Source organism: Platalea leucorodia (assembly GCF_965183815.1).
Source record: "Platalea leucorodia genome assembly, chromosome: 14".
Lineage (NCBI taxonomy): Eukaryota > Metazoa > Chordata > Aves > Pelecaniformes > Threskiornithidae > Platalea > Platalea leucorodia.
In genome coordinates this window covers 13,156,008-13,180,055 of record NC_138836.1, presented here as the reverse complement: position 1 = coordinate 13,180,055, position 24,048 = coordinate 13,156,008, and the positions used below count along the sequence as shown (strand labels likewise).

At 47.3% G+C, this 24,048-nt stretch overlaps 1 protein-coding gene across 1 annotated transcript in view; it reads left to right on the top strand.

Annotated features, from left to right (window-relative positions):
• DNAH9 (dynein axonemal heavy chain 9) overlaps nucleotides 1-24,048 on the top strand; it is a gene marked incomplete at both ends in the record, with an annotated part of 219,762 nt that overhangs the window by 46,404 nt on the left and 149,310 nt on the right. Inside the window, 15 exons of the mRNA XM_082326558.1 lie at nucleotides 732-857; nucleotides 1,530-1,769; nucleotides 2,875-3,035; nucleotides 4,139-4,295; nucleotides 5,136-5,240; nucleotides 8,318-8,475; nucleotides 8,793-8,931; nucleotides 10,180-10,467; nucleotides 10,977-11,187; nucleotides 13,478-13,605; nucleotides 14,096-14,204; nucleotides 14,891-15,038; nucleotides 16,666-16,840; nucleotides 21,742-21,915; nucleotides 22,680-22,887. Coding sequence (XP_082182684.1) covers nucleotides 732-857; nucleotides 1,530-1,769; nucleotides 2,875-3,035; nucleotides 4,139-4,295; nucleotides 5,136-5,240; nucleotides 8,318-8,475; nucleotides 8,793-8,931; nucleotides 10,180-10,467; nucleotides 10,977-11,187; nucleotides 13,478-13,605; nucleotides 14,096-14,204; nucleotides 14,891-15,038; nucleotides 16,666-16,840; nucleotides 21,742-21,915; nucleotides 22,680-22,887 — 2,527 coding nt within the window. The remainder of the gene's footprint in view (nucleotides 1-731; nucleotides 858-1,529; nucleotides 1,770-2,874; nucleotides 3,036-4,138; nucleotides 4,296-5,135; nucleotides 5,241-8,317; nucleotides 8,476-8,792; nucleotides 8,932-10,179; nucleotides 10,468-10,976; nucleotides 11,188-13,477; nucleotides 13,606-14,095; nucleotides 14,205-14,890; nucleotides 15,039-16,665; nucleotides 16,841-21,741; nucleotides 21,916-22,679; nucleotides 22,888-24,048) is intronic.

Genomic DNA, 24,048 nt, shown 5'->3' with positions numbered 1-24,048 from the left:
TTTCTAAGACATTTTGAAGGTTAGTCTTACATCTTGTTACAAATATCCTCAATAAGGGAGGGGATGCAGATTGAAAATAGACTAAGCTATTCCATAGTACCTCTGCATGGGTATCTTTTGAAAGAGAAGGCTTTTTTTTTTCCTGTTTTCCAGATCTTCCTTCTTTCATAGGATGAGTGAAAGTACAAAATTTAAGAATCAAACTACTGCTCAGCTTATCTGTCCCTGTAGTTGCACCTTTCTCCATGGACTATTATAGGAAGCTAAAGTATGTAATACCAGCTACTGAGCTCCCCAGTGACAGAGCTTGCTGCATTTAAACTATCTTCTCAGTGAGGGCTTTGCCTGTGAAATACTAAATTCAGCAGGAATTATGTTCCCAAGTTTGGCAGCAGCTTTCTCCTGCTGCTGGTAGATTGTTCCCAAGCACCATGAATGATTCTGTCATGGCCTGGAGGTGGAATGTGCTGAACTAAATTACTCATCAGTGGAGTTCATTTTGGTTTCTCCTACAGCTGGAGTTCAAGAAAAATCTGCCTTGTACTCTTGGCGTCTGGAGATAGATGCTAATCCTGCAGTACCAGAATTGGCTAAATCCACCCAGTCTGAAGGAGGTTGTGAGGCTTGTTTAACTCGAGAGTTGAAATGCTTGTCCCATTCCCTATCTTCACTAGTTACCAAAGGCACTCGAGAAGAGCAAATGTGTTACTGTGATTTAATCTCTTGTCCAGGTTGAGGTCTGGCTGAATCACGTACTAGACAGCATGAGAGCTACTGTGAGAGACGAGATGACGGAAGCCATCATGGCTTACGAGGAGAAGCCGAGGGAACAGTGGCTCTTTGACTACCCTGCCCAGGTATCTGCCACTGCTCCTCATCTCCACTCAGCCTGGCATGTGGGAAAGGCAGTGCTTGGCTTCCCCTTCAGTCCCGCCCTTCCCTTCTTTCAGTAATGGCCTCTCGCTGTGGATGGGGACGTTTCTGGCTTCTACTGTGCTGTCCAGGAGGGAGGAAGGATGAGTTGGCCTTTATCCTGGCAATGTCCTGATGGAGTTTCCAGCCTGAGCTCCGTGCTCTGATTGGGGGTCCAGGGAGGATATGCTCTTGGCTGGGTGACAGAGCTCGGGGGCTTGGGCAGTGCTTGCTGCACTCTGTGGGTCGTGGGAAGTCTATGCACCCAGAAGAGCAAAAGGTGCTGCAGGAAAACAAAGTGGCAAGGCCTAATGAGAGAAAAGAGCCCCTCTGGTGCACCTCTGACAGCCTCGTGGTCTCCATCTGCTGTGGCAGGCATGTGAAAGGTGCTGATTTACTACTAAGTAGCTGCTAAATATGTCTACCAATGATATGATGTTTTAAATTAATGTCACAGGACAGATCCCTGTTGTCCTGTCTGCTGTGACTACTGTATGAAAAAATACTTAAATTCATGTCATACGTACTTCATCCTTGATCTCCCTGTGGGTCAGACACTTCTGAATGTAAGGAAGCTCTGGTGTTTTCCCTGATACTGAGCCAGCCCATTTCCCTAGGTGGCTCTTTGCTGCACCCAGATCTGGTGGACAACTGAGGTTGGGATTGCCTTCGCCAGGGTGGAAGAAGGCTACGAGAATGCAATGAAGGAATATCACAAGAAGCAAGTGACCCAGCTGAACACCCTTGTTACCATGCTGATTGGGCAGCTCTCCAAGGGTGACAGGCAGAAGATCATGACCATATGCACCATCGATGTGCACGCTCGGGATGTGGTGGCAAAGATGATAGCACAGAAGGTTTGTGTTTGCAGCTCAGCATGGTCCTGCGTTGGGCATTGGAGCAGGGGTTATGGGAGTGATAGATCAACCACAGGCCATTCAAATCGCTGCCTCTCTCAGTGGGAGATACATGACTAAATTTACTTCTACAATGTTTGTGGTAAGGAGGCAGAAAGCCACAGTAAGCCTGCAATGCCGTTCTGTATCATGGCCATGCAACACCAAGGGGCTTGTTGTACTTGCCATATTGACACCAGGAGTGAGAGTGTGGCACTGTGTCCTGTTGCCAAGGCACGTGTTGGTAGATGATGGCATTGTGTTGGGAGGCTGCTGGATGCAGTCTCAGTTATGTCTTTAGAAAGTAAGAAAAAGCATTTGGGCTTTTCTTTTTGTAGCCTCCTTGGTCTGGTGTGGGGCCACAGGGACTCCTTTGGGACTCCCTTGTCCTGCACACCTCTCTCACACCACTCCCCTGTCCTTGAGGCTGTGTCAAGTGTCCAGCCCTGCAGGTGGGTGGGAAGGTGCCCTGAGTGTGCTGGGTTGTGACTTTAACCTCATGTGTGTCCTCTCGGAGGCAGGTTGCAGGGTTTCTGGCTTCAAGGCTGAGCTGGGCTTGGTGGTGCCTTGGCCCAGTTTGTGGTGAAGTGATCCATCTGCTGGGCCTGCCTGCTGGTTGTGCAGAGAGCGCTGGCCACGACTGTCCTTGTCGCCCTGTCCCCAGCCTGTTTCCCTGCTGCTGTCTGTGGCCCCTTCTCTGTCTAGACAGCCTCTGCTCCTTCTCTCACTCTTTTGCATTTTAAGAGCCTCTTCACGGCTTGCTGCTGCTTAAATTGCCTCTTCAGGAGTCTTTTTGTGCTGCTCTTTCTCTTGGATATTCACTTTTTCCTCTCCCACCAATGTGGTTACTAATTTGATTCCTACCCTCTACTGATGGGAGATGGGGAGGTAACATTTCTCACCACATTACAGGGAGGTGACCTTCCTCACCACACCTGCCTTCGCAGTGAGGACCAGTCCTGACCACCCCTGATGAAAACTTCATTGCAGTCACTGTTTGGCACCTGAGCTGTGTGTGCCTGGCATCCCTGGCCTTCCCATGATGGTGCTTGTGGGTGCGTTGCAGGTGGACAATGCCCAGGCGTTTATTTGGCTGTCACAGCTCCGGCACAGATGGTCGGATGAGGAACGGCACTGCTTTGCCAACATCTGTGATGCCCAGTTCCTGTACTCCTACGAATACCTTGGCAATACCCCTCGGCTTGTGATCACTCCACTGACTGACAGGTAAGTCCCCAGGAAACACCATCATAGCTGGGCTTTGCCACACAGTTAGAGAAAGAGCTGCCAACCAAAGATGGATTCAGTTTGGACACCTGCATCCCTCTTGTTCTTTCTTTGAGTCCCAGCAATCCAGTGGCAGAGCTCTAACTCTCACCTGGTTTGTGATTTGATGGTGGTACCCTCTAGGGTATCTGTGCCTCAGATCCCAGGGTGGGATTCAGCTCACGGATTAAGATGCTCACTTGTGGGTGTTTGTGCACAAGATGTCCACCTCCCATAGAGTTGGTAAGTCTAGAAAGCTTTCATCCTGTCTTGAAGTAGACATCTACCACTTGGTTCAGTTGTCTCAATAGGGACACCTAGGGTGACTTGAGATGCTCTGCATTGTCCCACCTGGCTTCCAGCTGCCAATCCAGAACCGTGCAAGTCTCCTGTGGACCCCTTGTCATATCTTTCCACCCTGTGTGACATTTCAGTAGCCAGGAGCATCTGAAGTGACTCTAGTCACACGTGTTAGTCAGCTGAGCCAAGTGTCCATGCATTATCAGGTTTTGTTGGCCGTATTGACTATAGCTCTGTGGCTTATACAGGGAGTATAGATGCCCACATGTGGGCACCTCCATGGTGTCCATCATCAGCATGATGGAGAAGCTTTGGGGCTTGCTGCAGCGTTGAGTGGGATCATTCATAGGCCATCTGAGCAGGTTTCTGTCAGTGATGGGAAATGCGATCCTTTGGGCTGAAGAGCACTGGGAAGCAAGAGGAAGGTCTTTCAGAAAAGCCAACCTTTTCTCGCACTGTCTGGGAGATGCCCAATATCAATGAGTGGTATGAAGATCCAAAGAAGCACAACCCGGATGTGAAGGGATTGGGCAGGTCCCGGTGGAAGACGAGTATCTCTTGGAGAAAACACAGCTGGGCAGGGGTGGTAATTAATGCCCAAGAGGACTTTCAGCTTAGACATGCACCTGCTCATGTACAGCTTTTCAGAAGAGAGGCTCTCCTGAGTGCATTGCCCTAGTGCCATTTCTCTGCAGCCCAACAGTGACCTGTTGGACCAAGTCTCAGTCTCTTTCCTTTTTTTCCTTCATCCTTTGGTGTGAAAGATGTTACATCACCCTGACCCAGTCGCTGCACCTGACCATGAGCGGAGCACCTGCGGGCCCTGCAGGCACTGGCAAGACGGAGACTACGAAAGATTTGGGGCGAGCCCTGGGCATCATGGTGTATGTGTTTAACTGCTCCGAGCAGATGGACTACAAGGTACTGCTCCCACCTCGGCCGCAGTGCCGTCACATGGGGTTGGGGATGCTCGCAGCCCAATGAAACCTGAAGGATGAGAGTAATCCAGCTGAGATTGCTTTGGTCCGTCACCTCTCCTCAAATCCCTGCTACATTCCTTTCTGCTGAACACCTTTTTCTCTTCCTCCCTTTTCTTCTCTAAAACTTGCACAAGGTTCTTCAGGAGGCAGAGACCCGATCTGTGCTCTCTGCGTCATAACAGCTTTTCCTTCCCTTCTGAAGTTGAATTCTGTTTGAAATGCTTCAAAAAATTTGGCCTGTTCAGTTGAGATCGAGCCTGTGCTGATACTTTGATCCCAGTTGTTTCTTCTTGGCATGCTCGCAGGCTGACAGGCCCTGGCATGTGAAGGGGTCTGTCCTGGTTTTCTCAGGATCCTCTCCCAGAATAAGGCCAAAATGTCCTGAACCTTCAGCCGCTGCAGAACACTGAATTGTTAGGCTGAGTCTTGCTCTCTGCCGGTCTGGCACGGTACAGTGATTTTGGTAGCCTCGGATCATATTTTATTCAGCTTATGGGCTCTCCCAGGAAGCAGGGCCATCAGTAATACAGCACAGGTGACCTTTAAATGAAACTAGTGCACAGATATATTGAGAAAGTGCAATTAGCAAATCAAGTGGCAAAATGTGCAGAGCTATAAATATTATAATTGAGTTGTGCCTGCTGTTTCCATGCACTTTTCTAAATACCCACAATAGACTGTAAATTGCTATAAATAAACAGCCTGGGAAATAAAATCCATTTTTTGCTGGAGTTGATTCCATTTGTGATTTCACTCTTGTAATTTTTCTTTTTTTTTCCAGTCTTGTGGGAATATTTACAAAGGCCTTTCCCAGACGGGAGCCTGGGGCTGTTTTGATGAATTTAACAGGATCTCAGTTGAGGTCCTTTCTGTGGTTGCTGTACAGGTAAGTGGAGAAATGCTCGTAAATAAATACAAACAAGGCAGAGCCGTGCTGCAGCCTTTCGAGCAAGGGTAAATATGGAAAGTGCATGTGGCTGGTTTCAGTTCCATGTGTAGGCAGGTGAGGGATTATATCCCAAGATTAATCACATGAATATCACAGCACTGACAAAATGTAGCAGTGATGCGCTGCAAACATTTTTGTCACTTCTTTTCTTCCCCCAGTTACAGCATTTGTGTTGAGGCAATTCTTTTTTTTCCCAGATCAGTATACGCCATGGCTCTGTACCTGTTCCTCCTGAGGAAGACACTCGTGTCATTAATATGCTTTAGATAATTGTAGTGTATCATTTTAGGGCGGAGCCCTGACTTATGGCTACTCAGCCTGCCATGTAGGGAATAATTTTCATGGAGGCGAAGGGTGGCATTTGGGGCAGATCCATGGACTGCTGGATTTTTGGGGGTTACTTATTGCCTCCAGTCAGGCACAGGTTGTGTGTCATATTCAACAAATAAGAATACATTAAAGATTAATTTTCTTAACGCTTACCTGTCACCAAGACTGTGTGGTCTTTTTTCCGTCCTTCACTTTTCATATGGCTGTAGATTTAATTAATTCCAGTGTCTGTAATGAGAGCTCTGTGAAATGGCTTTGGTGGGTATTCCCGGCCGAGTGGCATAATTCCTAGGAGGACTGCATGCAGCCCCATGGGTGTGGTGCGGTACTCCTGAAAGCCGGTGTCAGCTGGGTGACACTTGGTAACTGGAACCTGCAGCAGATCTGCAGCCCTTGCTTAAGTGCTTGCCTAGGATACCCTGACAGCATGGGATTAAAGCCAGGAGAGAACTATTTGAGCTGTGGCTGGCTATGCATAGGTGTTTTCCCTATAGAATGATGTCTCGTCTCCTCCGTAGTTCAACCGTTCAGTGCGTTTTGATGGTGAGTCCCGTGTAAAACACAGCAGCAGTCCTTGGAGAAGGGCTGGAAAGAAGGCTGCCCTCCCCATCATGCTAGAGAGTCCTGTTTTCTTGTGCTTATATATATATATCTGGCACTTTGCCTCCTCTTTCCTCTTACTGGCCCATGAGGAAATCTGGAAATATTTTACACAGGAGAAAGGACTGCAGGAGGAGAGGTGCTCCGTACCCTGCTCATGCCTGCCCAGTGGGTGGTGAGGGGACACCCAGGGTAAGCACTCTGAATCCCCTCTGGCAGGGGCTGAAGTCTGGGACAGCCCAGGTATAACCACGGGGCAGCAGGATGAGAGCAGGCCCTGCTACCACTTCTGGCCCTTGCTTTGAAGGAGAGCTGTGTCTGGATGTTGGCTAGATCCTAAATCTCTTTGGTACCCTCTGAAAATGCCAGGTAAATCCAGCTACCAGGGGAGTCTGAGCAGAGAGTGGGTGCTTAACCGCACTGTCCAGACTGAGACAGCTCTGACATGGGCAAAACTGAAAGTTTTGAGCCTTGGGGGACTTCAGTGCTGAAAATTGATGTGCTGAAGTATTTAAGTTCTTCTGGACCCAAGTGCCAGCTGAGTGCAGGTTTTAGGATCCCAGTGTCTGACTGAGGTGCTGAATTCTTCCTAGACCCGCTTTTGGGCTTGGTATTGCAGGAAGAAAGATTTAGAGCCCAGAAGTTTCTACACTTTTGTAAATGTTTTGGTCAAAGACGTTGTTCTGAACCCCTCCATGAACTCCTCACTCTGCTCATCTCTCTTTCTCTCATAATTGGTACCTTATGTGACGTCCCGAAGAAGGCCCAGGCAGGTACAGGAGTTTATGTATTGTTCCCTCTCAATTTCTCTTCTGTCAGGTTCTAGTTTAAAGTTGTCATTGAAAAAAAGTCTTTGAGGATCTTAAAATAAAAAGGGAAGCTGAACAAAAGAAGCCCAGATATGACTCAACTGCTAATGATTCCCTCGCTCCTGGCTGGAGCGTGGCATCTGAAGAAAGCAGCCTGGCTATCATTCCATCATCATGTCTCCTGGCTGCTATTAGGACTGTAACCATGGCGATGTATAACTGGCTGTCTTAGTCATGCAGCTAATGTTGATATGGTTCCTTACAGGGAAAAATTCAATTAATTGCTTAACTTTAAGATGGAAAACAGCAGTAAGGTTAGAGTAGTGAATATAGAGAGACCTCTCCCTTGCTGAAGTGCTGTTTGCAAGAAGGTGATCTAGCTTTAATAAACTTGCTCTCTTCAGAAGGTAAGGAACAAAGAACAAAGCTGCAATCAGGCAAATATAAAAGACAATACAATATTAGTGAATGAAGGTGTCAGGGGAGGTCTTACAACTTCTGCCTTGTGGTTTTGGTTTTAAATTAAGCACCTGATGTCCCAAAATCTTTAAAAGCAATATCAAGTGATCAGTTTGCAATTGAGCTGAGGCCAATTTTATTGGGAAGTGCTGCTTGTCTTCTGGGCCTAGCCAGGGAACAGAGCAGGCACAGGAGGGTTTTGGGCTGTCATGAAGAGCAGTGGTGTGTGGGGAGAGGTGAAGATGGATGGAGGGAATCAGGGGCCTGTATTGTGTTAGACTCTTGGGACTGCATTTGGGTGTTGGCTGTGTTGTGGGTGCCTGGACAGCCCTGCATCTCATCTCAGGTGTCTGGCCTCCTGCTAGGTTGGGAAGTTGAAAGAGGTGATTTAGCCTTTGGTGGTATTTTTGCTGTGAGGTGTCCTGAGAAGTGTCCTACAGGTGATGTCAAAAGCCAAGGTGAGACACAGGCAGCTTTGGAGGTGTTTCCTTCTCCTGAGCTGCTCTTCCTCCCCCACGTCTGTCTTTGTCGTATGGAGCAATGGTGCAAATTCTTACAACTCCTTTTCAGTTTGACTGCCCAGTCTCTTCAGCTCTCTTTTCTGCTTTGTTAGAGTTTTATTGTGATGGGAGATTGAAACTGCCACACAGATTTACTCTAAGCAGTGTATACAGCTTTTTATGGTCAGTAAAAAACCAAAGCAAAACAGTGATAAGCCCCAGTTGTCATGGGGCCAAGTGTAAGGAAGGCAGCACTGTTGTCTGGTGTGTTTTTCATAACTGAACACCAGTACTATAATACTGTCTTGGTTCCTAGGTGAAGAGTGTGCAGGATGCAATACGGGAGAAGAAGAAATCCTTCAGTTTTCTTGGAGAGGAAATTAACTTAGTTCCCTCAGTAGGCATTTTCATCACCATGAACCCTGGTTATGCAGGGCGAACCGAGCTACCTGAGAACTTAAAAGCTCTCTTCAGGTGAGTCCAGGTCAAGGTTTGTGACCTGTATTATAAGACTGGCAGAAATTGTCTTTTGGAACATCCAGGCTTGGCTTTATTTCCTTGGGGAATTCACTTGCATTGGGGATTCACAGACAGTTTCAGCCTTGTGCAATAAGCCTGCGTCCGGGAACGCACAGGCAGGGCAAAGGAGCTCTGTCCCTTGCGATGGGAAATGCCGTGTGTGACCTGGCTCACTGGAGAAGACCTGGAAGATAAAGCTGCAAATCCACTGCCCCTAAGACCTGTAGTCAAGAAATACTTGTTTTGCAGTCTTTTCTTGCCTGTCTTTTTAGGCCATGTGCGATGGTTGTGCCAGACTTTGAGCTGATCTGTGAAATTATGTTGGTGGCTGAGGGATTCATTGAGGCCCGGGCGTTAGCCAGGAAGTTCATCACTCTGTACCAACTCTGCAAAGAGCTCCTGTCCAAGCAGGTGAGCCCGCTGCTGTGGTTGGATGGTACAATGAAGCCTGTGATCTCCAAAATCAGCAGGAATATGGCACTCTGCCACTCACCTCCATGGCTAAAGCTTCACAGCTTTTATTTAATGACTACAGTTGTGCTAGCAGCTGGGAGAAGAGAAGGTTTGTGATCATCACAGCAATGAAGTGCTTTAGCGGAGGACATGCAGGGACAAAAGCACTTGACCAGCTGCATTAATGGGAAAGATTTCTCAATGGGTTCAAATGACACTATGTTTGGGGTAGTATTCAGCGACCCTTTGCTTTCCAGTCTCTTAGTTCCTACTGATTCTCCTGCCTGCAAGGGGTTTATGATGTTTGTCCCTCTCTGAATTCAGCCTAACAGTTCCCTATCATGTCAGGTGTTGACCAGGTAAGGTCACTTCCAGTGCAAAGCTCTAATTAATAAGATTTTTTCCTTGTCATCATTTACATAGATCAAAGCTGGGTCCAGAGAAGAGTGGAATCAGGACTCTAGATGGAAAACCTGATCTTGGCTGTGCCAGCATGAGGCTGGGTGGGAGACGCCTTGTCACAGAAACTTTGTGTTGTGTTTTGGAGGGCTTGGTGGAATCCGTGGGCTCCTACACAAAGCAGTCAGCTGTCGAGTTGTGCTCTGGAGGGTCGTAAGAGAGCAGACATCTAAAGAGTTGCTTGTTGGCTTGAGAGTTCCTCTCATGCCTCTTTGTGGTTCTTTTTCAGCAATATGTCCTTACTGGCCCCTGCTTGGTGGACTGCCTCTGGGACCAAACATGCCTGGTAATCTTGTGATGGGCAGGATGGAGAAACTTAGGTATTTGGGGCCTCATAATGGTCTAACAAGTCTTTCACCTTGGTAGCTCCTGCAGATCCAGGGTCTGGCTGGCCTTGCTTTAGCTGCTTTATGATTTAGGTGAAACAAATCGCTTAGGTCTCCAGAGTGCAAGTCCTACTGCTGTCTTACTGCCAACTCTGAGCCCACGCGATGGTATGAACAGCTGAATTATTTGACTCTTTAATACTGTCCCTGATGGGAATCTCACCTGCTGAAATGGAAATCAGGTAACTCAGGCTGGTGGAGGTCTCTGGCCACAGTGCAAATAATGGATTTGGATGTATTTCCATTGCTGACTTGTCTGGCAGTTTGGAGCTGCTGGTTCCTACCCCTGCATGGTGGTGTGCTGTCTAAGCATAAGCTCATCCCTCCTTTTTTTTTTTTTTTTTTTTTCCCCCCTGTGTAGGATCACTACGACTGGGGCTTGCGTGCAATCAAGTCAGTGCTAGTTGTCGCCGGCTCCCTCAAACGAGATGACCCAGAGCGACCCGAAGACCAGGTTCTGATGCGCTCACTTCGTGACTTTAATATCCCCAAGATTGTGACCGATGATATGCCGGTGTTTATGGGGCTGATTGGGGATCTTTTCCCTGCGCTGGATGTGCCTCGGAAGCATGACCTGAATTTTGAGTCATTTGTGAGGCAGGCTGTGCTGGACCTCCGGCTGCAGGCTGAGGACAACTTTGTGCTTAAAGTAAGACCAAGTGATCTTCAGCTGTACCTACACCACCATCCAATCATTTGGGTTTTCTTAACCATCTTTGCTTCTACAAAGATGCTTCTTTCAACCATCTTTGCCCTACAAAGAGGGCTCTGCACAATATTCCCCTTGCAGGCAGACCTTGATGGAGGACAGAGTCAGCTATGCTGGGTCTGATGCAGTTGCAACTGCCCCTAAAGCCAGCAGTGGCTTGGTCCCTGAGTTTACAAAGAGGCTAACTCTTGTAGGCTCATGAAAGCGTGGCCCCTGGAGAGCAGAGCCTCATCGGCTGAGGGCTGTCAGATGTAAATAGTGCTGGAGTTTTGTCTGCAAGCTGAGGATTTCACCCATTGTGATTAGAGCAGCTAGACCAAACTGAATGTCAAATACGTTTGTGTCTCTGGATCACATCTTTCTAAAGAAGAGGCCCAAAGGGAGCTATTTTGTAGATCTGAACTTCTGTTTGGCGTCTTTATCTAAAATTTGGGAGTGTTTTTTCCCAGGTGGTGCAGTTGGAGGAGCTGCTGACGGTCCGGCACTCTGTCTTCGTGGTGGGTAACGCAGGCACGGGCAAGTCTCAGGTGATGAGATCCCTGAACAAGACTTACCAGATAATGAAGCGACGTCCTGTCTGGACAGACCTTAACCCCAAGGCAGTCACCAACGATGAGCTTTTTGGCATCATTAACCCAGCAACAAGAGAATGGAAAGATGGTAAATGCCTTTTCATGCCTGAATCTGTAGATAAAGGATATTTTTGATGAACTTCCTGAGCAGCGGCAAGATGACTGGTTCTTTGTATGCCCGTCTGAACGCCCAGGTGCTTGTCTGCTGCTCACAGCCATGTGAGAGTTTGTTGTTGCAAGGATACACAGGATGTTCTAGCTTTTTGATCTTCAAATGGGAAGTATAGCATCAACCTGCTTTATCCTATTGCCATAAGAATAATTATCATGTCCATTAATACCAACACTTACCAGTTCCTAAATGGGGCAGGCAGTTTTTCAGGGTTGGCTGGACCAGTGACGGAAGAGAGTTCCCTCCTGCCCTATAGTGTGCACTGGGGCCCCCAAAATGTGCCAACCCCAGGTTTCCATAGCTGGTAGCACACACGCAGCAGCCTTAAAGTGGTGTTTTTCCATTTAATATTGCTGCCTAATCTCTGTACTACACCAGCATTTGCCAGTCTGTTGATCCTGATTGCTCCTGAGGAAAATAAGATGAGCATTTAAAACTCACTGAAAGATTACAGAAATCTGGAGTAAAAATGTTCAGTTGTGACTAATACGTAAAGGCAGCTTTGATTTACCTGTGCAGCTGGTTTGGGAGGTTTGGGGGAGGTAAGGGAAGACGTTGCCATAAATCATCCTCGGCCAGAAGTCCGCCAAGAGATGAGCTGCCACCCACCTCCCCTGGCCTCCGCCACGTACCCCTCCTGACCCCCTGCTTTGCTCCAGTGCCAGGGTTAATCTCTTTTTAATTGTAATTAGGGACCCTAAATCAAAGTGACAGAGGAAAGTGCAGGATACAGCCTGAACTCTGCAGAATGGCTGCAGCAGTGACTGCAGATCGAGGACTGCCGGTGGCACTGAACAGCAGGAGGGACATTTTACAGGTGGCTGTCCGGTGGTTTCTAGCCTGTAACATTTCAAGGGAGCTTATGGGACTCCTCCCTGAGGTTTCAAGGTGGATATGTTCTGCATTAACCATTTGTGAAAATTTTGTTTCTTGTTGTCAAAGACCAACAAGGCAACCTTCACCACAGCCTAACAAGAGATGATGGCTTCCCTTATAGGTCAGCCCCTTCTTTTCCTCTTCCTGTTTTCATCCTGTTGCTCCTTTCATTATCAGGAGTTGAAAAGGTTATATATGTTAGGTGGGAAAAGGTCCCACAAGGGAATCCTAGAAGTGTTGTTTGTAGAACCCAGTTCTTCTTTTAAATGCCAGGACCGCTCTGAGGTATGGATGCACAGGGTTAGGAGAGAGGCACTTTGCTCTCCTCTGCTGTCGTGGTGTGTATGAGGGAAGCATTGATGCTCTGAGACAGTAGCTGTTTCTGATACTAATGATGTTGGAGCGGTTTCCAAGGCATGTGTCCAACATGTGAGGAACGGAGTCAAGGCAGAGCCAGCGAAGTGTTATTTTTTTTGACCCGATCTCAGAGTTGAATACCTGTTTCAGGTGAGCTGTTCTGCATTTGTTGTGCACAAGCTTTGTCTTCAGTCATATAATGCCACTAGCTGTTCCTGACCTGGATCACAAAGAAATAGCTTGTCCTGGAGAAAAAAAGTGTGCTTGTCACAATTCACGAGAAGAGAGGCTTTTTTTAATGTTTGCCTGATGTTTTTTCATGAAGACCAGCGTCTCCCTAGGTATTTTCACATGTAGAGAAGAGCGATAGTTTTGTGGAGTTTTCATTTGCTCTGCAGTACTGCTGCTCTATTCCCAGCCTTCTTGCTCTTCTTAACATTCATTATTTACTCCCCTCGAGACACTGTATCCTCTCTGTCTCCTTGATTTTACTGACATTTTGTTCTGTCATTCAATGTCATTCTGTGCTTGTTCTCCCCTCAATCTCAGTAAAGCCATGACCCAGCATTTAATGCATCTTGATTTCCCTGATATACTTCGAGCCACAAAAAAACATTTATAAGAATTTCCAAGGCATATTCAGATGGCTTTCTCTGCATTGTGTAACTCATGCCTTCTTTTGCTTCTGAGTATCTGCTCTTTACTTTTCTTATCCCTTATGATTCTTGGAGGGAATGAAGCTCGCGCATATGTCTGCAGGCATTTTCAGTGGTGGCAACTGATAATGTTTTTTTTCTTCAAAGCAGACTAGACCCATATCATGATATAGTAATAATTACGTACAGATGCATGGAGCTCTGAATGCTTAAGAGGAAAGTGTTAATTAGGGTAATTTTTAGTAAGTTGCTAGAGAAAACTGTTAGAGCAGGTGGAAACTTCAATGTTCATCAACACATTCCTGTCACCCTCCCAGGACTGTTTTCATCAATCATGCGAGAGCTGGCCAACATCACACATGATGGTCCCAAGTGGATGGTACTAGATGGAGATATTGATCCGATGTGGATTGAATCTCTTAATACTGTGATGGATGATAATAAGGTAATGAATATAACTTAAAGAAGCAGGTATTCCTTGACTGTGTGGTGTGATTCAGCCTAGGAGAAATGCAGATGCTGAAATAACACCTCTTAGAATAATGCAATTGTGTTTCTTCAGATATACCAAACAATATTGCATAAAGAAAATGGTGCACAAAGGAAATAAATAGCTCAAAGTGTGTTTTCATTGGAATTTCCCTTTCCTGGAGAGTCAGGCTCATGAATAACCACAAATGTCCTGACCATAACTTCAGGCCCTTTAAAAATAAAGTGGGGTCATAATGCTACACCTTTTTTCCCCACGCTAAGGGAGTGCTGTTGATTCTGGGTTGTGGAAGAGAAGGATCATTCTACTGCCTGTTAGAAATAAGCTCCTTTGCCTGGAGGAACTGGGCTGACAGCAACCAAGCTTTTTAGTATAAAGTGCTGAATGCTTTTCATTCCTATTCCTGGGGAAGGCGTTGGTTTGTCTGTCTGTCTGCTACATGCAGGTGCTGACCCTGGCAAGCAATGAAAGAATCACTTTGAATCCAACGATGCGGCTGGTCTTTGAGATCAGCCACCTGTGCACAGCCACCCCAGCGACTGTGTCCAGAGCGGGTGAGTCCTGCCCTGAGCTTCACACTGGGATTTTGCATGGACCAAGTAGGATCTAGTGCCATTAACCAGTCTTCTGTTGTCCAACTTGGTCTGTCTTGAACATTCCCAACCTGGGATCACAGCTGCCTTTGGTGGACACGGTAGGTTCCTGAAGCACATGGACAAACTGAGGATCCTGACCCCAAATCCATATGGGGAGCTGTCATCATCTTGGAGATTTACCCAGAGGTCTCTGACTGTTGATGGGTGACCATGGCTTCAGCATTGCTGATAGTGCTTCTGTTGTGCAAAGTCCTGTATGGACTTGATGAGGAGAGGGACAGTCTCTATCCCGAAGAGCTCCTAATCTTCTGGAGAAGTGCATGAAATACAAGAGAATGGAATGAAGACATCCCCTAGTTTACACACGGGGAAATGGGGCCCAGAGCAATAACATGACTCAGGCAAGACCATGTCCTGAATTTGGGGGAGGGTCATGAAAGGTGTCCTGGTTTCCTGAGTTAAGTCTCTTCACTGTTAATGTTTCTACTCCGCAGAGGGGCAGGAGGAAGGGGTAGGCAATGGGCCACCCAGGCATATTTGACAGGGTTTTAGTTGTGTGAAAGTAGCTGAGAAATTCTTCTGCAGGAAAGGAATAGTATCTGCTATGCCCTTACTATATGTTCTCTCTTACCCTGGGCCTAAAGGGATCCTGTACATCAACCCATCAGATCTGGGCTGGAACCCCCCGGTGACCAGCTGGATTGACAAGCGAGAGATCCAGTCTGAAAGAGCCAACCTGACCATTTTGTTTGATAAGTACCTGCCAATTTGCCTGGACACCCTCAGAACAAGGTACCGTCTGAAGAGTGATTGTATCATCTCCGCTGGCGAGGGCAGGGGGACACTCGCCGCTTTCCAGACCAGCTGTGCTGAGCTGGGATTGTGCTGCATGTGGCATGGGTGGCTGGTTTCCTCCTTGCCCCTGAGAGCCCTGAGCACCATTGGCTTAAGCTCACAGAAAGAATGGGGTGAGGTGAGGGAGCTGACACTCCTGCCCATCCTTTGTTGGTCAGATCTGTTTTTCATCGGATTTTGATTTGATTGTTCCTGTACTTCTTGTACCAGTTCTGTATCTCTTGGAAAGTAAATCCAGGAGATCCTAAAGAGAAGGTCTTTTCAGTCTCCTAAATGTCAGGATAGACCTGAGTTCACTAAGCAAATTATTTTTCAATAGAGCAGATTTCAGACCATTGCTGAAGAAAATTTTCAGTATGCAGCGTGGAAGGTGGAGACAGCAGATCCTCTTTTATCCTCTTCCCGGTTCTTTTCCTGCCCCTTGGTGATGAGAAGGAAGTTGGTGTCTGTGGGAGAGGGCGGGATTGCTCTACAGGCAGTTCTCTCTTGAATTTCTTTCCTGATGCATTTGAACAAAATTAAGCCAGTCTGTGTGGGCATCCAGCTTGGGCATGTTTCATGGCTGGACACCAATCCAATGAACATGAAGAACCTGGATATTTGGAAGGGCCCTGGTGCTCTTTGGCTTGAGTTATCTTCAAAGCCGTGCCCACAGAGAAGTCATATTGTTCTTGCTTATCATCCTGGGACACAGCTCTCTTACTCATACTGTGGTGAGGACTGGCCAAAGTAGAGTCCCAGCAAACTTGAGTAAGGGAGCTTCTCCCGTCCTCTGCTTGCTTCCCGTAGTTGCACCTTCATTTGATATAAATAAATAAAATATCAGTGTACAACTGAGCATGGGAGTTGTCAGCCACAATGGGGATGTGTCAGAAGGGGCTGCATTAGTGAAAGCAGTGGTCTTTGGAAGTAGGAGTTGGGCATCTTACTAGGGAGCTGCTCCCTGGGTAACCAAGCTGATTATAGCTGTTGGCAGCAAAGCTCGTCGGAGATTTCCCACTCTATTTGCTGAACATTGTGTCAGACAGTGAAATCCATGGGATTAGCTGCACGCAGCCCTGAGCTGAGTATTTTGGTAGCTTGCTTAATTCAGAAATTGTAGAACCAACCTTTCAAATAGCTATAATTACTCTATGGAGGAATTCAGTGCTGCTACAATATTAGTTTGGAATTCTGTAAGTGTAGTTTAAATGAATGTAAAATGGCAAGATGAAAGGGTTTCTTTTATTACTCCTCTATTTGACCGCTTTTGAACTCATCGTGTTCACAGGAAATCATTGCCTTTAGCAAGTCTTCCATTTTACTTCTTTCAAGAGGATCAAAGTTTTAAAATGCTTGAAACTTCTGATTACTGTTATTACTTGTATGTGTGCTGGTGCCAGCAGGTCCGAGGGAGAGAATGGGTGTTCTCTTTATTGCTGTACCCGGGAATAAGACACATACTGCTGACAAGTAAAATGCTAATATTCTGAAAAAGCATTTCTAGGCTTGCCTTCCTGGGTTGCGAGCGACTATGTTGCTGGACCCAATTATATTTCCCGTGCTTTCCATTTCCATCCCTTAGATTTAAGAAGATTATTCCCATTCCTGAGCAGAGTATGGTTCAGATGTTGTGCTACCTCCTCGAATGCCTCCTGACGGAGGAGAACACACCTCCCGACTGTCCCAAGGAGCTTTATGAACTTTACTTTGTCTTTGCTGCTGTCTGGGCCTTTGGTGGATCAATGTTTCAAGACCAGGTAAGAAGGAAGATGCTACTTCAGCATCTTTTACGCAGGCCTTTTTTTTTTCCTTTTTTTTTTTTTTTTAATACTTTGCAAAACATAGCACTATATCAGTAATGCTGTTTTCCTGGGGCTCTCATATAGGTGATAATAAACCAGAAACCTGAATGCAACAATTCCTTTTGTTAAAGACCTCGTTATCCAGGGTGTAACACTAGAGGAGAATGACTGAGGGGTCAAGTGATAAAGGTGGAGGGATGTTTGCTTATGCAGACACATTTCATTGGGAAGAAACATTAGGTTAATTTATAGAGGCCTGTGGATGTGCATAATGGGATCAAATTAAGTCTGACTTACCAGATGAATATATCAGCGGAGCAGTCTTTCAGCCACCTGACTGCGCAGGTAGATGTTGGGCTTATATAACACAAACCAGACTTTTATTAAACACAGGTGGATGTCAAGAATTGGCTGTCCTCAATTTCTGATAGAAGTACATAAGAAAGAGGGGTGGTCAGCAGGGCAGGATGGGCTTTGGGGATTATGTGCTTCCACTTAAGTGGAAGTAGACGGTGGCTCTGCTCTTTGAAATACTCTTTGCTGGGAGCATGCTGAGGAGGTTGAGGTTGGTGGTTGTAGACACTCAGCTTGAACTCCCCTCTGGGCAGCCAGCTGTTGGGTGGTCTCTGGCATGAGCAGATGGGCTCAGTCAAGCTGTTGATGGATGGATGCCCACACCCAAGACTGTAGTGGTGAAGAGCACAATCTAGAGACCAAGATCATCTTGGACCAGGTGGATTGATCAGGCTGTGGTTCACTAGAGGTGTCTCTGACGTCCAAAGTATGCTCATGTCCAAGAGGCAGAGGAAGACAGGGCACTACTCTCCATGCTGCTTCCCACAGTACATCTATCCTATGAACTAATTGCAGCTATCAGCCTCTGAATCCATCAGCTTGCATTAGACAAGGTGGGTGTGATCTCTTGCATGGTGATATTATTATAAGGCAGTTTTCTGAAGGTCAGCATTTGATACTGCACATTTTCAGCCTCCTTTCAGGTCCTGGCCCTTAAAACATGGGAGAAGCACAGAGGGCTGAAACAGAGCTGCTTTGAGGGGAGCTGTAGCATGTGAACAACAGGGATCTTGGGAGGGATTTTCTCCATAAGTGCCTGGGGGAAGCAGAGTTCTGCTGCTGCCTCTGACCTCCCTGTTCTCTGTCTCTCCCCCATGTCTTGTGCACAGGGGAGGAGAAATGGCCATTTCCTTTCGCTCTTGTGCCCCGTTCTGCCCTGTTTCCTGGCTGCATGGCTCAGCTCGGCACAGCAGGGCTGTCTCTTGATTTCCAAGTAATTGGAAAAGCTGCTGCTGTTTTACAACTTCCAACTGTTAACAGTAATAATGGACATGAAGACAGCGGGCTGTGTGTCAGAGCCCTGCTGCCAACGCTGCTGACATTGGGGCCACCCTTGGCTCCATTCCATAGTTTCATGCCCATGCTTGCAGGACGACTTTCCAACCTCTGTTCGCATTGCTGTTTCCAGATTGATGGCTGTGCAAGCTGGAGGTTTTTAACATGACTGCTTCAGAGGCAAGCAGGAGAAACCTGAGGCACTTGTAGAGGGGTCTAAGAGCACATGCGGCACCTGAAGACCTAGATTTTGAGTACCAGGTTTTTAGCAAGTGGCACAGTGAGGAGCCACAATGTGAGTAGCTGTAAAGCCTGTGAGTGGAAGTACATTTGGCATCTGCTGGAGCTGCTAACTCTGGTTCTGCCCAATCTCTGCTGGGAACCTGTCGCGTGGTTGCATCTCCTGGTCTAAATGATACCTCATCCCCAGGTCTAAATCATGTCATCCTGATGTGTGGGTCTGCCCAGTGACAGGACACTGCTGTCAAGGGCTCAGAGATCCATATCTGGTCTCTAGTGGGCTTGTGTGTTGTCTGGATTATGTGGGAGGTCTCTCCATGGATCTCCACTGGAGATCCTTCCCTAGCTTGGGTGAAGACCCTGCCATTCTCAGAGGCTGCTCAAGTGCTCACTGGGGTCTCTTCATGTTTTTTCCATGTGCCTCAATGTTAGACCAACAACATCTGCTGGACTCTTCACTTTGCTTCATGCCAAGGAGCAGGTGTTTCAGGAAGTGATAAAGAACACAGGCCACGCTCAGCTTGGTGCTCACTTGGTACCATCATGCCTCGCGGCCATTGAATGACCTGTGTGAGACCAGCTTTCTTGGTTCTTGTGGAGGACTTAACCCTCCATTTCCTATGTGCCAGCTGGGAAATACTCAGCCTTAGTGTTGTCAGTGTAGGGTGACTTAAAACAAAAACAACACAACAAAGCCTGGGAAGCACTGCTTGTCCTTGCTTCAGCAGTACAAGCTGCTGTCTAATTAATTATAGGAGCTTATAGCTCCTCGAGCAAGTTGGCTGGAGTGTGGTCGCGTGACAGACGGACACTGCATTCCCTGCGCCCTAGCAGAGTCAGTCCCTGGCATCGCAGGCTTTGCTGCCTGCTGTCTGCCTGGCTCCCCCGGGAGTGGTGGCCTTGGCACAGCATGCTCTTGCTGGGCTGCTGTGTGGTTGCAGGAGGAGCTGTGCTGCGCAGGCACAGCATCCCCCTGGGAGGTTTGACTTTGAGGCTGGACTGTGCATTGCCGCTTGTGATGCTCTGTAAATGTCAGAGCTGAGAGTGCGAGGATACAGCAGTCCGGGTGAGGGGAAGCCTGATGAATAATGATCCAATATAAAATCTGTTTATTGCTCTCCATTGAAGGTGCCCTTCGTGCTGACCTTTTGCTGTCGAAATGTCAGGAGAAAGTCTGGAAGGCTTCCTGCTACTCTGCGCTTGTTGGTGGGGAGCGGGGCCCCTGTATAAAAACAGATAATATATTTGCCATTTCCAGGCTCTGAAATTAGCAGAAATCCATATGGGGTTTTTATTAAGGAAGCAGTTTGAGTTCGACACCGTTCTGGCAATAGAGCTGGGGCTGGAGCAGCTCCACTTAACTGCTCGGTTAGGGAGGGCGGGCAGCCCATCACAATGCAGCTGCAGGCAGTTTGCCTGCGCAGGGGTAAGGGCACCCTTGTGAGAAAGCTTTTAGCAGTCCCTCTCTGCTGCAGGCTACTCTGCTGCTGGCGCCAAGGAGTTATACCAACAGGAGAATGGAGAATTACAGTTATTCTGCCTCTCTGAATAGCACGAGACTGCAAAATCCTGGATACTAATAACGTGTTTTTCAAATCCTCTGGTCTTTTGATGGATGGTGGCTCAGGAGACTTTACAGAGGACAGCCTGTTCAGTTCAGCTGCAAACCCAGGTTTCCTGATGGAGGCTTAGCAGTCTATAGGCAATGTGTCAGTGGTCCCACCTGGGCTTCTGGCCTGGGAAAGCACATTGAATGGCTATGGGGAGAAGAGACCCGCAGATGCTCCAGGAAGAAACTGTGCTGTTAAAACTGGCTAAATCATGCATCCGGTACTTCACAGACATCTTTTTAACAACACTTTTCCCCTCCTTCCCCCACCTAATTCTCCCCAGGGCAGAAGGCTGTAATCCCCGTTGTCTGCATGGGAAGACCTTCAGGTGGAGTGACTGGCCCAATGTCATCCAGGAGACCTGGGGCAGGGGAGGGGACTAAGCACATTTTGCAAGTCCTGACCCAGCATCTAAAGCAAAACTGTCACCCCACCTCTTGGAAAAATTCAGATGCTCAAAAATCTCCATGCATAGAAAGATATAATGGAGAAAGACAAGAAAGCGGGTGCTACCAGGGCAATATGGCAGTGTAGAAACACAGCAGAGCCAACAGGGCACGGTCATAGAATCATAGAATCATTTAGGTTGGAAAAGACCTTTAAGATCATTGAGTCCAACTGTTAGCCTAATATTGCCAAGTCCATCATTAAACCATGTCCCTAAGCACCACATCTACAGGTCTTTTAAATACCTCCAGGGATGGGGACTCAACCACTGCCCTGGGCAGCCTGTTCCAGTGCCTGACAGCCCTTTCAGTGAAGAAATTTTTCCTAATATTCAACCTAAACTTCCCCTGGTGCAACTTGAGGCTGTCTTCTCTAGTCCTGTCGCTTGTTACTGGGGAGAAGAGACCGACCCCCACCTCGCTACAACCTCCTCTCGGGTAGTTGTAGAGAGTGATAAGGTCTCCCCTGAGCCTCCATTTCTCCAGGCTAAACAACCCCAGTTCCCTCAGCCGCTCCTCATAAGACTTGTGCTCTAGACCCTTCACTAGCTTCGTTGCCCTGCTCTGGCCACGCTCCAGCACCTCAATGTCCTTCTTGTAGTGAGGGGCCCAAAACCGAACACAGGATTCGAGGTGCGGCCTCACCAGTGCCGAGTACAGGGGGACAATCTCTTCCCTAGTCCTGCTAGATCTCTCTCTGGTGCTCTGATATACTAGTGTCTGCAATCCTGCTTCTCCAAAATATTGTGGCTTGAAAAGAGGACAGAAGACAACAACTAAGTATTAATAGAGTGGTGTGATTTATGAGGAAAGGCTTTAGTATGCATGCTTTGACTAACCATGACCACAGATGTAGATGGATGTTGTGTCCTTGTCTGTTGGAAGAAGTAGGCACCAAGAATCAATCAAGCAGTCTGTTTAGTCATAGGCACGTATTTCTCTTTTTCAAATTGATCAATCTATCTAATCTCAGACATACCAAGAGTGATCAACACAGAGGATGAATTATTTAGGTGAATAAATAGGAGTGATGAGAAGAAATGAAGAAAATGAGAAATTAGGCTTAATAATAGGAAAAAGGATAAGATCATTATGGTGCGGAATATATTTTAAGGACCAGTCCCACTCTGGTGGACTGGGATTGATAACATTCTCTCTCACTAATGAATTTCTCCAGATAAGCATATTTTCTCCACTTTTTGTCTTGAAGCTTGTGGACTATAGAGTGAAGTTCAGCAAGTGGTGGGTGGCAGAATTCAAGACTATCAAGTTTCCCTCTCAGGGCACAGTCTTTGACTTTTACATCGATCCAGAAACGAAGAAGTTTGAGCCTTGGTCTAAACTTATTCCCCAGTTTGAATTCGATCCAGAAATGCCATTACAGGTATGTGAACCTTGCATACTTTTTGTCTGGGAGGAATACATACATTTTAGTGACTGTATGAGGGTATTTCAATGAAGTTTCATTGAAGGTCAAGCACTTCATAATAAGGATGACATTCTTTATGAGGTACAACTAAATTACCCATCTTTCTTTACTGTGCTTTGACTGTGAAGACACATCCTCCATCCATCTTCCAAATATGAGTGATGTACATGGGGGGCAGGCTCAGAGCCACCCCAGTGACCCAGGAGCTGCTGTGCCCAGGGTGCAGGACGGGAGGTGCATGACGGAGGGTACATTTGGCCAAGGAGTGCAGCCTGCAGGATGTGAGACAATGTAGTGACAAAGCCCCAGAGACACCATGCTGTCATCCTGTGCCTGGCTGAAAATAGAGATGTTTTTATGATTTGGACAAAAAATGAGTTTCTGCAGGTAGTGAATTGCATTTGCCAGCCATGCTTTTCTTTCCTTTTAAAGTGCCACAGTGAGCAGATGACTTGTAAAAATTGTTACTGTTTTAGCAAAATGTGTGTTTGTGGGGAGATCCAGATGCTGCTCCCAGCATCTGGCTGTCGAGGTTTAATCTGTACAGACAGTTTGATTTTAATGGCTGGCAGCAGCATATTGTTCCTTTCCTAGTGCAATCTAGAAACTGCGTTCACCTCACTCATTCCTGGCTCTCCCAATTTTACTTCTCCTCAGAACATGGCTGTGGGCTTGTGGCAAGGATGGGGACTCTTACCTGCTCATTATGCCCCTCTCAGGCTTGCCTGGTGCCCACCGCTGAGACGGTCCGTGTGCGGTACTTCATGGACAGGCTCCTGGAGCGCCAGCGCCCAGTGATGCTGGTGGGCAATGCCGGCACAGGGAAGTCTGTGCTGGTGGGGGACAAGCTCTCCTCACTGGACACGGATGCATATGTGGTGAAGAAAGTCCCTTTTAACTACTACACCACCTCTGCCATGCTGCAAGGTAAGGCAACAACTGAGCCATGGGACTTCTGGCTGGCAGGTTACTGAATTCCTGGGGCATCTGGTGAGGTTTGGAGTGGGATGTGCACTGTGACACTCAGGCGAACACCTGTGAGTGAGCTGCCTGTGTTGTTTGTGGGCACTGCACTGACACCTGCAGGCTCTTAAATCCCACTGTGAAACTCTCAGGTCAGCAGACCCCTGGTTTTGTGGAAGATGACATTTTCCAACATGAGGATTTGAATTCTGAACACCATGACTCTGATTCAGGGCTGTGCTAAAGCACATGCTTAAATCTGCTGCTGTTTTGTACAGCACGCAGCTCATACTTGACTTGAGGTGTGTCTCTAATATGCTTGAATTTAAGCCCATGCTGAATAGGATGGGTTTCTTGGCTAGGATCCAAACTGTCTTCAGGATGCAATGATGGGAATTGCATTCCAATTAGCAGTGAGGTTGGTGCTAATGGATATGTGCAGGCTGTGAGCCAGGGCTGCCTGTTCCTGGTGCTGTCCTCCACGTCCTGCTGCAGCCTGATGTGCTCCCGTGGAGCTGATCCTGCACTCCCACCTCCCCAGGGGGCGCAGGGCTTGCTGACCTTGGGGGCCTCAGAGCCCCAGGGAATTGCTGGCTCTGAGGAAGCCCGTAAGAATATTGCTGATGAGGATTTTGGCACATCAGTGAAAAATGAAGTTTGGGACCAAGATGAGGCTCTTCAGAAGCAAAGAAAAAGGAGGGAATCCTTGAAAAGTTGCTCATTTTAGAATGATGTTGTCACTTTCAGTTGACGTAAAGAGAGATAAAATAATTTTTTACATGTATTTATTAACCAGGAATGAAACAACCTCGTTTGTTTTGAGTTGAATAACAGCTGTGGGTCATCGTAAAGCAAAATGTTTCCTTTATATAGCTTGGTTTGACCCAAAGAGCCTGAAATCCTTTTGCTCCCCCAGTCCTATACAGGACAACCATCTGTGCAGCATCAGTGAGACCAAGGATTTAACCTTCACCATCCGGGTTGTTCCTGGCCAGCCAGTGCTGGGTGGGGACATGCTCACAGCCCAGATCGATGCTGAAGGCAATAAGCATCTGGGGCTTCATCCATGCCCTGCCAGGCTCCCAACACTGCAAACATTTTAAGAGAGATGTCAGAGCTTAAAAT